This window comes from Carcharhinus amblyrhynchos, chromosome 11 (genome assembly GCF_965287045.1).
Source record: "Carcharhinus amblyrhynchos chromosome 11, sCarAmb.v2.hapA, whole genome shotgun sequence".
Classification (NCBI taxonomy): Eukaryota; Metazoa; Chordata; class Chondrichthyes; order Carcharhiniformes; family Carcharhinidae; genus Carcharhinus; species Carcharhinus amblyrhynchos.
This window is the reverse complement of record NC_137334.1, coordinates 91,546,020-91,562,501: the sequence shown is the minus strand read 5'-3', so window position 1 is coordinate 91,562,501 and position 16,482 is coordinate 91,546,020. Positions and strand designations below refer to the sequence as shown.

Sequence of the window (16,482 nt, the reverse complement as noted above, 5' to 3'; positions counted from 1 at the left end):
TCAACTCCCTCCCTGCCCCAAGGCCAGCGTGGGCACTGAATGTCCATCTGGGCAGCCTTCAGTGGCAATACCGCATGGGCTGCCAGCCCAGTTTTTTAGCCACCGGTCAGGTTGCCAGTGGGAGTACTGGGAGAGGGCATGCCCGGATCCATCGGCGGTGACTGTCAAGTGTCCAGAAATTCTGGGGGGGGGGGGGGGGGGGGCGTTGTGAATTTAACCCATCTCCACCCATCGCCATCAACTTACCACCACAGATATTTCCCAAAATGTTCACTCTGGTCTCTGCTGGCACCGTGTCCTCCATTCAGAACAGCCTGAGATAGCGGAGGGCAGTTTTAACCTCTTTCGCCTAGACGAGAATTCCATGGGATCGGGTGGCATGGTGAGTTTAACAACCTGCTTAGTATTCCCTCTTCGAGAATGAATGAAATCCGACAATTCCAGCATGACATTCCATCCCAACCAGTTTCTGGGCTAGCAGGTTAGGTTATAATTATCCTTTGTAAATCTTGTAGACGGTTTGGTGGGGAATGCCGGTGATAGCATTTAAACAGAAAAATACGAGTTTATGACGGTGCTTGAACCTTTTGTGGGTGTGTCCACTCAAGGAGTCTGAGTTGCCATGGCAACCAGCTCGTTTACCGGCATGTTGTAAGCCGGAGCTGTGGATCGTGATGGTAGAGGCGCCATCACGTGGCTGACCAGGAATCTCTCCCACTCTTATCATCAGCCATTGACGTGTGTTTGGAAGGATTTTGCAGGTGGACTCTCAACCTGTCCTGCTGTGTCATGATGCCATCAAGGCCTGGGCTGGGACTCAAACCCAGAACTTCTGGCTCATAGAGTCACAGAATCCCTACGGTGCAGAAGGCGGCCATTCGGTCCATCGAGTTTGCACCAATTCTCCAACAAAGCATCTTACCGAGTCCCTATTCCCGTAACTCCCTGTATTTACCCCACTTATTTCCCCCAAACCTACACATCTTGGAACACTAAGGGGCAATCTAGCATGGCCAATCTACCTAATAGGCAGAGATGACAGTCACAGTGCCACGAGACTTCCCACAAACCCTTTCAGGAAGGTCCAAACAGTCAACAAGAGATTGATAAAGGATAACTTTGGCCTTGCCTGCTGACCCAGAAACTGGTCAGGATGGAGTGTCATGCTGGAATTGCACACTGCCTAATTTCACTCCGTCTCTCGAAGGGGGAATACTGAGTAGGCCGTTAAACTCACCGTTCCATCCAATCCCACAGAATCCTCCTCAGCAAAAGAAGTTAAAAATCTCTCAAGTATCTCCGAACGGGTTTGGCAGGCTTGAGGGCAAGGGATATATCTGGCTGATATTTCAGAGGGTTGGCACAGAGAGGTGAGAGAATTTCTGTAAATACCTGTAATTGGTAAATTGATAGTGACGGATTGAGGCCGGTTAAATTCACACCCCTCTGGTGTCTACCCGAAAGACCCCCACCCCCACCCCCACTGTGTCTCCACTCACCCGGTTCTCTGGTTTGACCCTTCCGAGGGTTTGAGGATGAAATTGTTAACAGCGGGGACATTTTTTTAAAAAAAACGCACAGAATGGTGACCACATGAATATTGACCCATTACTTCTGTGACGTTGGTCTTGTCAGGGGAAGTGATGACAATTGGCTTAACGTTGATTCTGTTTGAGGGAGACAATTACTCCTTTAACTTCAATGTCCCATCTTTCTCTCTCTCTTACTAGCCCTCCCCCCCACGCCCATCTCTCACACCACCCACCATGACTCTATCTCTCTCTCTCACACACACACATATACATTCACCCCCACCCCACAATGGTTATAATGTAATCAGTGGCTCCCCCGTTACAGCCTCTCTTCCCATGTTCACTGGCCTGCGGCAGCGTTGACCAACCTGATGGGAGTTCATGGACTCAGTGCCTGGGAAGCACCAGTGATCAGCAGGCGAGGGTGGAAGGGAAAGGGAATCCCACACGTTTCCCAATCGGGAAACATGTCTCCAATTGGTTTCAGCACAAGATTGAGAGTTGAAACCCAAGTCGAAGCCCGTGAAACTAGTGTGTTGCTGTGTTAAAACAAAAAAAAAACCTGCTGCTTCGTGACTGCCCCGAGCTTGTGGTCAAACTCTCCCCTGTAGCATCTCATTCCAAACCTGAGAAAAATTTATTAAAAGAAATGAATTTAATTTTGTATATTGATGTGAATAAAGTTTGTGACGTCTGTGCAAATTGCAAACAAAACCCTCCTGCGTTCTTTGTGAATTTTTGCAGATTTTTCTGTCTCTACTCAGCTCCGCGTCGAAGACACACACACACACACACACACACGTGTGCATCCGCAGACACCCACATGCCAACAGATGTGCAGACACAAACTTACATGGAGGTACAGATACACATGCCGATAAGCTCATACTTACACATATGCACAAAAACGCTGGAATGCCTCATGCTCTTCACCTAAACCATTCCCAATGGTGGTGAGTTCCATATCTGACCATCTACAAGAGGTTTCTGCTCATTTGACTCATTTGTGATGATAGGGCAGCACAGTGGTTAGCACTGTTGCCTCACAGCATCAGGGAACGGGTTCGATTCCCGGCTTAGGCCACCGTCTGTGTGAAGTTTGCACGTTCTCCCTATGTCTGCGTGGCCTTTCCTCCAAGCGCTCCAGTTTCCTCCCACACTCCAAAGATGTGCAGGCTAGGTGAATTGGCCGTGCTAAGTTGCCCCCCCCCCGCTGCCAGGGTAAATATATGGGGTTACGGGGATAGGGCCTGGGCAGGCTTGATGGGCCAAATGGCCTCCTTCTGCACTGTATGGAATCTGTGATTGTATGATTTGGTCTCTTCCACAAACAAATCGAGTACATTTAAGAACACAGAAAGGGAACACATTAGAATCGGTAGTTTGGGAAGGAAAGGTACCAATATCTTCCTGTATGGATCAATCCAGGCAGAGATTTTTTTGATCCAAGACTTTGAGAATCAATGGCCTGACATTCTCTTGAACATCATTTTTCAAATTGCAGGACTAAAGGTGAAGGGTAAATCAAGCACAACACACCAAAGATTCCTTCAATGAAACCTTCCAAAGGTTTTGAGGGCGGCACGGTGGTTAGCGCTGCTGTTTCACAGCTCCAGGGTCCTGGGTTCGATTCCTGGCTCGTGTCACTGTCTGTGTAAAGTTTGCACATTCTCCTTATGTCTGCGTGGGCTTCCTCTGGGTGTTCCGGTTTCCTCCCACAGTCCAAAGACGTGCAGGTTAGGTTGATTGGCTATGCTAAGAAATTGCCCCTTAGTGTCGAGGGATTAGTGGGTATAATATGTAGGGATATGGGGGGGGGGGGGTAGGGCCTGGGTGGGATTGTGTTCTGTGCAGACTCGATGGGTCGAAGGGCCTCTTTTTGCGCTGTAGGGCTCTATGATTCTAGGACAAGGGCAGCAGATACATGGGAACACTGCCACCTACAAGTTTTCTTCCAAGTCATTCACCATCCTGACTTGGAAATATATCAGCCATTCCTTCACTGTCGCCAGCTCAAAATCCAGGAACTCCCTCCCTAACAGCACTGTGGGTGTACCTACACCACATGGACTGCAGCAGGTTCAAGGTGCTGGCTCACCACCACCTTCTCAAGGGTGATCAGGGTTGGGCAATTAAATGCCAGTGCCAGCCAGTTACAAAGAATTAATAATAAAAAGATAGTTAAGTGCATCTATGGACACAAAATATTAAATGTTTGACATTAATAATCAAGTTACAAATATGAAATAATGAGAAATAAATTCATATGTGAAAGAACTCCCCACAACAGGGTAACAAATAGAATTTTAACGGGCAGGCCCCATCCGATTCCGGGGGCAGGCGCGACACGGAGAACGGCATTCTCTGTTGGCCTTGGGCAGGATTGTAAGAATCTCAGGCGGACGTGCCAATAAAATTCCATCCACGGTCGTTACAGCAGAGGTGGTGGATATTCAGCCCATTGAGGCAATAATGACTCTCTGCAGAGTAATCAGGTCAGTCCCATTCCCCCACTGTATCTCTGTTTATTTCCTCCAGGTGCCAATCCAATTTCCTTCAAAAGTATGTTTGGCGAGGTTTCCCGCTCGCACCAGCGATGGGAGAATTTGGGGGCGACGAAAATGGATACTGTCTAGATTTTCCCATCCCGCCCGTGACGGTGCCTATTGCTGATGCCGAGAGAATCCTGCTCATCGTCTTGACTTCCAACACACCCAGAAGCAAAAGGTTTCCAGGTCTGGAAGTGGGGTTTAAGGGGAGAGATTGGGTGGTGGTGGTTCAGTGGAAAATTGGGTGGGGAGGAGCGGGGTGGTGGGAGAATTGCTGTCCATTCACATACGCAAAAATCACAAATCTTCCTCCTCCCCCTTCTCCACTCGCACCTTTCAGAATTCCAAAAGGATCACAAAATATTCAGAACAACCATAAAGGAGGAATTGTTTCATTATCTGGATGTACAGAGGCAGATGTACCAAATGTGAGCAATTGGGACTAGCTTAGTGGTAAAAACTGGGCAGCATGGACAAGTTGGGCCGAAGGGCCTGTTTTCTTACTGTAAACCTCTTATCACTTGCTGCAACTGTACAGGGTATTGGTGAGGCCGCAGCTGGAGTACTGTGTGCAGTTTTGGTCACCGCACTTGCGCAAGGATATTTTGGCCTTGGAGGGAGTGCAGAGGAGGTTCACTAGGCTGATACCGGAGATGAGGGGGTTGGACTATGAGGAGAGACTAAATAGACTGGGCCTGTACTTGGAATTTAGAAGGATGAGGGGGGATCTTATAGAGACGTATAAGATAATGAAGGGGATGAATAGGGTAGAGGTAGAGAGATTCTTCCCCCTTAGAAAGGACAGCAGGACTAGAGGGTACAGCCTCAAGATAAGGGGGGAGCAGTTTAGATTAGAGTTGAGGAGGAACTTCTTCACTCAAAGGGTGGCGAATCTCTGGAATTCTCTGCCTGTTGGCGTGGTGGAGGCTGCCTCGCTAAATATATTTAAGTCACGGGTAGATAGGTTTCTGATAGACAAGGGAATTAAGGGTTATGGGGAGAAAGCGGGAAAGTGGAACTGATCCACTTCAGATCAGCCATGATCTTATTGAATAGCGGGGCAGGCTCAAAGGGCTAGATGGCCTACTCCTGCTCCTATTTCTTATGTTCTTATGACTCTAAGTGAGGCAACTTGCACAAACTGAGGACTATGTCAGCAAATGAATAATCCCAGTCCATGAAGATCAATGCAAAAGATTGCAAAGATGCCTCAAGAGTGCTTAAAAGAGAGCTTGATGCTTGATTAGATATGAGCACTGCTACACCAGAGAGGTGAGCTTTGAAGTGCCAGAGGACACTTGTTCTTATGTCCTTGGTTTTCCTTATTGTTTTGATGAAGAGAGACGAGATCACCCGATTATTCAGTGGTACCGTTGAGTTTTAACCACAGGTACGAAGGGGGAAAACGTGGGACCCTCCTGGAAGTTCGGGGAATCCAGGGCAGTGTCATAAAACAGCACAGGATTCAGCCCATCACAACAGTGCCAGCACTTCGGAAGAGCCACCCAATAGTCCCACTGTCCCGCCTACAGAGAATCAGGCACAATATTCCAGCTGAGACCTGACCAGTGTCTTTGTAAATGTAGCCGTCAGGCTTCTGTTCTCTAAAGCCTCTATTTATAAAACCTGGAACCTCATAAATTTTGTGTTTTTTTGGTTAATGTCTGAGGACCTAATGTCCATTCCTCCATTCTCTCTAACACTGGACATTTCCAGAGATGTTTGTCTGCTGGAGCCAACTGCACTTGATGAAGGTTCCTTCCTCACTCCTCTTGTCACAACAGCCATGTGTCAGCAAAGGGCCATGTGGAAATAAGTTAGTTTTATTGGTGCTTTGGTCGGTAGCCTTGGATTCCAAAGGGAAGGAGAGAAACCAGTACAGGGCTGTTGAGTTTAGAAGCAACACAATATCATCATAGAGTCATAGAGGTTTATAACCTGGAAACATCCATCTGTAGTTTATTCAAAAACATTCTCCATATTTGCATACAGTCCTTGCTCTATTGAAAACAATCCAAGAGAGTTCCAATGGCAACTTGTCCCACCGAGTTGACAGAAATCTTGATTTTGGGAATTGTGTGAGGCGGGGGGAGGGGGGTTGGTTTCTTTGGCACAGATTCCTTTCTGATGTAACATCACTTGGTGCAGCCTGAGCTCCGACTCTCTGAAAAACGGCTCAAGGAAAACTCCAGTGACAAATTCCAATTGGAGAACCATTTCTTCTCGTTGCAAAATCATACAACACAGGAGACCATTTAAGCCATTTTCCTTCTTGGAAGTGTTATCCAATGGATCCAGTTCTTTCCCTGTAGATTTCTCATTTCTCCAAGTATTTTATCCAATTCCCCTTTTGAAAGTTCCCGTTGAATCTGCTTCCATTGCCTTTTCAGGCAGCGCCTTCCAGATCACAACTACTCAGTGAGTAAAATAAAATTTTCCTCACCTCCCCACCTCTGGTTCTTTCATTAATTATGTGTCCTTTGCTTATATTGACATTCCTGCAAGTGGAAATGGTTTCTCCCCATCCGTTTACTCTGCAAAACCCATCTTGATTTTGAACGCCACGACTAAATCGCTCCTTAACTTTCTCTGCTTTAAGGAGGTCAACCCCAGTTTCTCCACGTAACTGAACCCTGACATCATTGCAATAAATTTCCTCTGCGCCCTTCCCTAGGCCTTGGCAGTGGAACTGCATTTATTCCGATCGCAGGCCAGGGACAGGGAAACAGCGGAAGGCGGATTCATTTACCTCCACCTTCCCATTGAAAATAGAACGTGTTTCAGGAAAGCAAGCTTTTGTGGAGTCAATGTTTCTATAGGGATCAAGGGAAATGGGAGGGGAAGGAGGGATCAGGATGTTGAATCCGATGATCAGCCATGATCAAAATGAACACGGGGCAGACTCGAAGGGCCAAATGGCCTAATCCCGCTTCCAGTTTCTATAAAACATAGTCCTCACAGAGCTTTCCACCAATGGGATCAAGGGAGATACTCCCCCCCCAGTAGCAGGGACCCTTTCTTGGTTTCATCTCCAAATCAGCTTCCCATTCTCTATCACAGGGGACAATTATTGGGTTACCCTAGTGGAGATGAACCAACAATACAGACTGAGTGTGGAACCACACTGCTTTGACTGGATCAGTGCCTTGCCCTGTTAATTACTGGAGCATATTAAGCTTACGGGAACTGTGAAAGAGAAATGCTCTGAAGAGGATCAGGACAGATTCACGGATTAAAATTAGGAATTGACCCAAACCCCAAGAGGTAATAGAGCGGCTAATCCCAAGTGGTTCACTTGGAGGGAAGGGGTGTTCCTCCTCTAAGCATATACAAGCAAGCAACTGATTTCTTAATCTCCTCCAGCCTACAACCCTCCGAGCTCTCAGCACTCCTCCAATTCTGATCTCTTGAACGTCCCCACTTCACTGTTGGTAACAATGCCTTCAGTCTGGTCAAATGCCTGGAAACTCCCTCCCCGACAGCACTGTGGGTGTACCTACACCATGTGGACTGCAACGGCTCAAAAAAAAAGGCGGCTCACCACCACCTCCTCAAGGGGCAATCAGGGATGGGCAACAAAAGCTGGCCTAGCCAGCGACACCCACATCCCATGAATGAACAAAAAAAAACCTCAAGGTTTTGTCCAATGCCTTCATAACCCCTCATGCGGCTCAGTAAAATGTTTGCTTTACACCAAGCCACCCCTCAAGTTTTGAAATTCCCTCCTTAAAAGTCCTCTGGAACCTCTAGACCTCCAGATCTCTCTCTCCACCTTTAATGTGCTTCTTAAAATCTAACTCTTTGATCAAACATTTGGTCATCTGACCTAAAATCCCATTAATAAATAAACTTTTAACTTTAAACGGTTCGGTGTTTTGCTGAGTTCCAATTAAGTTGAGCAACTTGGAACTTAATTACATAAAAGGCATCACATAAAAGCAAGTTGTTGCGTCCCACCAAGATTCCATAAGATGGACAGGGTACGAGGCTCAACCAGATAGTTACAACATATGATTTTATGATGCACACATCAGATCATACAGGGAGATTTTTTTTCAAGGGGTGGGGAGGTTGCACATGATCCCTGACAACAGACAGAAGTAAAGGTAATCCTGCCCTCCCCTCCCTCATAGCAACACCATCAAAAAAAACTCAGTATGGAACACTTGCACTAAGTTATAGCATATAACAAACATTGACAGTTCTCTTTTAAAATTCTATGCCATTTCCACATACCCAGTGGTGAATTTTGCTACACATTCAAAAGTAAAAGTGCTTCTGTATGAAACGTAGATGAGAAACCCCGCGTTACAATATTGATCCCATGGCCATCGGCAGCACACAATCCCAAAAGGTCGCATTTGTCTCGGGTTTTCATAAATTCCACTCCTGGGAAAGTCGCAGCATTGAGCCAAACGCAAAAGAATAAAACAAACAAAGAAAACAAAACAAGAGACGTGATTATATACAAGCAGCAGTGCATTATGGAAATGAGCCATGGCACAAAAAAAAGAGATGAAATGATGTGACGATTGATGTTTTTTTTAAATTTAAGCATTACCTTCTGGAAAAGTGCTGCAGCTCTTCAGCCTGAGTAAGACTGGAAGTCTGAGTCTGGGAAAGAGAGAGAAAAATACAGAGAGAGAGCAAGGGAAGCAAAGCGCAACGCACAAATGATATGCATTTTTTTTTAAAATCTGCCGCAATGATTTGGCGTATCAGTGGGTGCAAAGGCATGGGTTAGTCCCGTAACAAATCAGAAACAAAAAATATACACAGTTTTGATGACTAAATCCAGTGCACCATGTCCTAAAGGAGTCATTCAGAAGCAGAGTCAAGCACAGGTTAAAAGTTTCCCACAGATTTAAACAAATGCACACAAGTTTAAAGTTTATTTATTCGTCACAAGTAGGCTTACATGAACACTGCAATGAAGTTACTGTGAAAATCCCCTAGTCGCCACAGACCTGCACCTGTTCAGATACATCAAGAGAGAATTAGGCATAGCCAATGCACCTAACCAACAGGTCTTTCGGACTGTGGGAGGAAACCTGAGCACCCAGAGGAAACCCACGCAGACACGGGGGGAGCATGCCAACTCCGTGCAGACAGTGACCCGAGCCGGAGTTGAACCCGGGCCCCTGGTGCTATGAGGCAGCAGTGCTAACCATTGTGCCACCGTGCTGCTAAATTGGCCCCAAAAGCCAAGACACTGGTTTGGCCAAGTTAAGTGTTCTCCATCCTCAGGAACGAAGGGGTGGGAATGTGAGGAACAGAAGGAGAGACCCTTCAGCCAGTTCCACCGTTCAACTAGGTCTTGGCTGATCGTTCCGGCAAATCAACAACTATATCTTTTGATATTGCATCTCTAATATAACAAAACATTCAAAGTGCTTCAGAGGGGTGTTATAGAGCAAACATCTGACATTGAGCCACTTGAAGAGGTTTTTCTGACACTTGACCAAAAAGCTTGAGGTTTTAAGAGGGGAGAGAGATGCAGAAAGGGATCAGGAGGGAATTCCAGAGTTGAGGGCCCAGGTAGCTGAAGGCAACAGGTGGAGCGATGGGTAATTGGGTTGTTGGAGGTGTCAGAGTTGGAGGGGTGCAGAGGACTCGGAAGGCTGAAGGTTGAAGGCTGAAGGCTGAAGGTTGAAGGTTGAAGGGAACAGACAGAGTGGGGAGCAAGGCCTAAAAGGGATTTGAATACAATGATGAGAATTTTACAACGAAGACTTTGCTTAACCAGAAGCCAATGTAGAGCGGTGAGCATGTGGTGGAAGATGAATGAGACTTGGTACCAGTTAAGACATGGACAAAGTTTTGGATGATGTTGAATTAGGAAAGACAGAAGGGGAGAGGTTTTTATTTAAATTGCTTCAAGGAAATGCAAGATCAGCATTCTTGCCAGTTCCTACCCATCCCTGAGGCGGTGGTGGGGAGCCATATTCATAATTAGGTAAGGAGGGCCCAGCATGTCTTCCACGGATGAGCTGAGGCAAGGATGGAATCAGGAAATGTTTTAAACATTGGAATGAGTGAATTTAGCAAAAGTACAGATGTGTTGCAGAAACTCATCTCGGAGTAAAATAAACACAAACTATCTGGTTCCCTCTCTAAAATTGCCAGTGCAAGATGGAATCAAGGGAATGGAGTTTGCAAGATCCTCAAACACTCCCAGGACAGGTACAGCACGGGGTTAGATACAGAGTAAAGCTCCCTCTACACTGCCCCCATCAAACACTCCCAGGGCAAGGACAGCACGGGGTTTGATACAGAGTAAAGCTCCCTCTGCTCTGTACCCATCAAACACTCTCAGGACAGGTACAGCATGGGGTTAGATACAGAGTAAAGCTCCCTCTACACTGTCCCCATCAAACACTCCCAGGACAGGTAGCATGGGGTTAGATACAGAGTAAAGCTCCCTCTATACTGTCCCCCATCAAACACTCCCAGGACAGGTACAGCACGGGGTTAGATACAGAGTAAAGCTCCCTCTACACTGTCCCCATCAAACACTCCCAGGGCAAGGACAGCACGGGGTTTGATACAGAGTAAAGCTCCCTCTACACTGTCCCCATCAAACACTCCCAGGACAGGTACAGCACGGGGTTAGACAGAGTAAAGCCTTCTCTAGGCTGCTTAGAAACATGCTTCAGGTAGGTAATCTCACTGTACCAGCGTGCAATTCCTTGATCCACGCACCCTCGCTGGCAGGGCAACATTTATTGCCCATTCCTATTTGCTAATCTGTATTCCCTACTTGTACTGAATGAATTTCAGAGGGAATTCTAAGGGTCAACCACATTGCTGTGGGTCTGGAGTCACAGGTAAATTACATTAGTGGGTCTTTATAACAATCGGCATGCGACAGTTAATTGTTAATTTTTATTAAGTTCAAATTTCACCATCTGCTGCGGTGGGATTCGAACCTATGTTCCCTGGTCTCTGGACTGCCTGTCCAGTGACAACACCACTGTGCCACCACCTCCCCATGGAAACCTCACCCAGACCATCACCAAATGGTTCAGGATGCCTTGCAAAGCAGTCTGCAGCACAAAACCTATGTCACAAGAGCATTGTTCCACCATCTCTCCCCACGAGGTATCGTCCCTACCGGAAAGTGAAGGGATACAATGGTTACATTCAGGAGGAGGTTATACAGTGCCTGTTTTGCCATTGAATTAGATAGCAAAACAACGTATCTGCTGCTGAATCCCTCATGCATGACCTTGGCTGACTTGATCATTCCAAAGCTTTCTGGCCAACCTTATGTCTTCCAATCTCCATTAAAGATTCTGCTTCCCACATCATAGTTCACACCAAACCCCATTAAAGTTTAGGGCTTTATTTTGTTATTGTCTCAAGTAGACTTACCTTAACAGTGCAATGAAGTTACGGTGAAAATCACCTCTGTGCTCACTGGCCCCTCCACAAGCAACAACCTGGTTTTAAAATTCTCATCCTCATGGCTTCACCACATACCCATTCCATCCTGGTGTTATCCACCAGATCTGAGACCTCTGTGCTCCTCCAATTCTGGTCTCTTATGTTTCCCTGTTACCATACTGGAGGATGCACCATGAGCTCTGGTAATCCCCTCTTCCACCCCTCTCTCACCCTTTAAGATGCATCTTGCAACCTGTGCTATTTTTTTTTGGAACAAGTTTTTTGCTCACCTATCCTAACATCATCTCATGTGGTGGGCTCAATGTCAAATTTAGTTTGGTAAAGTCCCTGCGAAGCACCTTGACTCATTTTTACAGTGTTATGCAAATGCAAACTGTTAACACAGACTGTGTTAGACCTGACTAAATCAAAATAGCAAATGACCTGACAATCCCAGTTACTTTCGCCCAGACAGTTTATATTTCTCAGCTGCTCTGCAAGTTATTATAATAATGAGGTTTGGGGTGGGGTGGGGGGAGTAAATGTGGGAAAGGGTCAATGTGAACTGGCCGCCTAGTGATCAGCGCCAACAATGTTCAGCAGAGGAGGCAATTCCATTTCCTCTGTGTCTTCACTGGTTTCTGCTCTGTGGATGCCTGTGAACCCTTGGCTACCCTCGACGCCTCTGAACTTTCAGTGGTGCGGCTCCCATGGCCAGCAGGCTCAAGGTTCCCTCGCCTTGTGCTGGCTCCCCTGTCCCCATCCATGGGTGCTCCCCCCGCCATCTTGTTGCGCTTCTTCCCCTGCCCGCCGCGCCCACCTGCTCCACGGCCGCGGGCTTCCATCTCCGAGAGGCTGTAGGCCATGGCCAGCTGTATATCTTCGTCATCCTCAGAATCATCCGCGTTGTAGCCGTAGTACGGATGCGAGGTCCCAGGCAGCTGACTGTGCATCGCTCGCAAGGAATCCCGCTGTTGATCCTGCTCTTCCCGACGGCTCAGCTCCAGAGCAAGGGCTACTTGGTCTTCCTCACCTGGACGGGGATGGACCAACAATGAATGACAACAACCTACACTCTGATCCCACCCATAGACCACTAGACACACCCACAAGTCCCATCGAGGGATTTGTGCATTTTCAAGTGCAGCCTGACAATCCGTTACCACGGGACAGTTTTAAGATCATTGCTAAAAGAATCAGGGGGAAAATAAAAAAGCAAATACATTGGGACGGTGAGTGTAATGATCTGGAATGCAATGCCAGGAAGGGTAATGGAAGTAGATTCAATCATAAGAGAAAATGCTGGAAAATCTCAGCAGGTCTGGCGGCAACTGTGAGGAGAGAAAAGAGCTGACGTTTCGAGTCCAAATGACCCGTTGACAAGGAGTAGGCCATTCAGCCCTTCGAGTCTGCTCCAGCTGTGTCTCAACTCCGTTTGGTCATCTGCTCCCATAACCTTCGCCTCACTTGCCTATCAAAACTCTGTCTAGCTCAGTCTGGAATCCACTGCTCATTGGGGGACAGAATTCCAGGTTGTGGACCCTTTAGAGGGAAAAACATTTCTTGGTTATCTCTGTCTTAAATGATAGACATCTTATTCTTAAACTGTGTCCCCCTGGTTCTAGTCTCCCCTGCAAGTGGAGACATCCTTCTGGTATCTAACTTTTCACATCCCCACAGGATCTTGCTTTATGTTTTAATAAGATCACCTCTCATTCTTCTAAACTCCAAATGGTTTTAGTGAGACTATGTAAGAAGTCTCACAACACCAGGTTAAAGTCCAACAAGTGATCTTATTGAATGGCGGGGCAGGCTCGAAGGGCTGGATGGCCTACTCCTGCTCCTATTTCTTATGTTCTTAAGTTTATTTGATAGTAAACCCACAAGCTTTCTGAACACTGTTCCTGATGAAGGAACCATGTTCCAAAAGCTTGTGGGTTTACTATCAAATAAATTTGTTGGACTTTAACCTGGTGTTGTGAGACTTCTTACTGTGTTTATTCCAGTCCAATGTCGATATCTCCACATCTTGGTGAGACTATGCCAGGATTAGTGTGTGAAATCTCCTTACCCAAGTAAGATATAGTTGTCACAGAGAGAGTGTAGCAAAGGTTCACTAAGTTGAGTCCTAGTGTCCTACGGGCATTTATGGAATCAAATGGATCTATATTCTCTGGAATTTCGCAGAATTAGAGTTGATCTCATTGAAACATGTAACGTTCTCAAAGGGCTTGACGTGGTCGATGTTGCGAGGCCATTTCCTCTGGTTAGAGAGTGGAAACATTAGGGCTATAATCGAAGGATAAAGGATCAGTCATCTTGCCATAAGGAACAGCTGGAAATTTCCACCCACAATTTTACCTTCAATTAAATTGAAGGCAAGATTATGGGTTGAAATTCATTTCCCCTTGGGTGACATGATGGCACAGTGGTCAGCACTGCTGTCTTATAGCGCCAGGGACCTGGGTTCAATTCCCGGCTGGGCTCACTGTCTGTGTAGAGGCTGCACTTTCTCCTCGTGTCAGCGTGGGCTTCCTCCGGGTGCTCCAGTTTCCTCCCACACTCCAAAGATGTGCAGGTTGGGTTGATTGGCCATGCTAAATTGATCCTTAGCGTCAGTGAGATTAGCAGGGTAAATGAGGGTTACGGGAATAGGGCCTGGGTGGGGTTGTGGTTGGTGCAGACTCAATGGATCAAAGGTCTCCTGCTGCACTGTGGGGATTCTATGAAATTCTAGACATTCATTTTGTGAGCCCATTCTGCATCACTCACTCCCATCTGTGTACCAGTGTGTCCACTCCCTCTGACAGATATGAGATGAGGAGAATTTCTTCACTCAGAGGATTGTGAATCTTTGGAATTTTCCATCCCAGAGGGCTGTGCACCCTCAATCATTGAATATGTTCAAGACAAACCAATAGATTTTTAGGCACCGATAGATTAAGGGATACAGGGATAGTGTGGGCAAGTGAAGTTAGTGCAAAAGTTCAGCTATGTTCTTAGTTAATGATAGAATAGGCCAGAAGGACTGCTGTATGGTCTACTCCTGTTGCTATTTCTCTGGTCCTTTAATAAACCAGACAACATTTAATACCAAACCACACAATATAATAGGGCAGGTAGTCAAAAGCTTGGTCAAAGAGAGAGGATCTTAAAGCTGAAAGGAGGGATAGAAAGGGAGAGGCAATTCCAAAGTTTATGACTGGGCCAGCTGAAGGCTTGGCCACCAACGGTGGGCTGAAGATCAGGGATGCTGGAAGGGTGGATACCTGAAATATTCAGGGTTGAGAATTTACAATTCAGGTCGAAGCCACTCTTAATGGGTGTAGGTTGGAGGTAGATTGTGAGGAAGAATCCCCATACATTCATTGGTTTCCTTAATCATATGTTGATTTAATGGAGGTTATGCTTCAGTCACCATGGAATTACAGCTTTGTAACAGTTATATATTACGTGATACAATCGTGTTCATACGCCAGGATTTTTGACCCCCATCCCCCGGCGGGTTCTTCTACATCAGATGCGGTGAGCCAATGGCTGCTGGTAGGACCTTCCAGTCCCACTGAAGTCTGTGGGCTTTTGCATGGCTCGTTTGCACCTCAGGTGTTGGATTTTGGCAGGATCAGAAGATCCTGCTGTCGGGAAGAGCTGGAAATTCCCACCCATAGTTTTATCTTCCATTAAATCCTAGATACTCGCTTTGAAAGTCTATTCTTCGTCATTCACTCCCGTCTGTGTACCACTGCGTCCCTTCCCTCTGGTAGATCTAACCTATTGAAGAGAGGAGTCAACAATGATGGATCACCGATATGTTTCAATGCTTATCTCAGACTGTTGCTTCAGTGGTCTTTGGGACAGCACTCCACCACTGTTGCGCCAGTCCTCCAATATTAGAATCATAGAATCCCTACAATGCAGAAGGAGGACATTTCAGCCCATTGAGTCTGCACAATCGCACTCAGGCCCTATCCCCATAACCCATATTTCCCCTGCTAATCCCCCTGATAGTTTAGCACGGCCAATCACCCTCACCTGCACGTCTTTGGACCGTGGGAGGAAACCAGAACACCTGGAGGAAACCCACGCAGACACGGGGAGAAGTGCAAACTCTGCACAGACAGTGATCCGAGGCTGGAATTGAACCCGGGTCCCTGGTGTTGTGAGACAGCAGCGCTAACCACTGTTCCACCGTACCACCCCAGATAATTTTATCAGGCTGATCTGGGCTAGTGATTTCTCCAGTTTTATTCTTTGATGGTTTGATATAATGCTGGACCATTTCAAAAAAGGTGGTTAAGTGGCAACCATCTTGGTGTGGAACTGGAGTCACATATAGGCCCAGCCGAGTAAGGGTGGCAGGTTTCCTTCACTAACGCACATTAATTAAAGTTCCAACTTTTACATTAAATTTTACTCTGTCTGCCCTCTCACATCGACAGGAAAGATCCCATGGCATTATTTTGAACAAGAGAGTTTGACTGGAGTTGTGCTGAGCACAAGGGAAGATGATTGTGACTGCCAGAGGACGACTCTCATTATATATTGCGAGTGTTCCTCAGGGTCGTGGCCTGGGTATAACCATCTTCAGCTGCTCCTTCAATGACCTTCCTTCCAACATAAGGTAGGAAGTGGGGGTATTCACTGATAACTGCACAATGTTCAATTTCAGAAGCAACTCCTCAGATACTGAAGCAGTTCGAGCCTGTGCGCAGCAAGATCTGACAACATTCCAGCTTGGACTCTTAATTCCCAAGTCGGACTTGTGCCACAAGTGCCAGGGAATGATCATCTCTACAGGAGAGAATCTAACCATCTCTCCTTGACATTCAATATTATTGCAATTGCAGAATCCCCCATTGCCAACATCTTGGGGAACACCATTGGTCAAAATCTTAATTACACCAGCGTCTGTGGCTACAAGAGCAGGCCAGGTACTGGGGGGAACTCTGTGGTGAGTAACTCACCTCCTGATCCCCCAAAAACTTTCTGCCATCCTTATGACACCAGTCAGGAGT

General features: G+C 46.6%; 1 protein-coding gene across 4 annotated transcripts in view; it reads right to left on the bottom strand.

The window, feature by feature from the left end:
• Nucleotides 1–5,944: 5,944 nt before the first annotated feature.
• LOC145350336 (dnaJ homolog subfamily B member 2-like) overlaps nucleotides 5,945–16,482 on the bottom strand; it is a 52,821-nt gene continuing 42,283 nt past the window's right edge. For 3 of the 4 annotated variants that reach the window (XM_080199558.1, XM_080199560.1, XM_080199561.1), the window contains exons 9-11: nucleotides 12,288–12,500; nucleotides 8,643–8,695; nucleotides 5,945–8,470 (exon numbers count right to left, since the gene is read on the bottom strand). In XM_080199558.1, the coding sequence (XP_080055684.1) occupies nucleotides 8,667–8,695; nucleotides 12,288–12,500 (242 nt within the window). In that variant the 3' untranslated portion in view covers nucleotides 5,945–8,470; nucleotides 8,643–8,666. Of the gene's footprint in view, nucleotides 8,471–8,642; nucleotides 8,696–12,287; nucleotides 12,501–14,881; nucleotides 15,239–16,482 lie in introns of those variants that run through there. The other variant, XM_080199562.1, reaches the window with a different exon arrangement.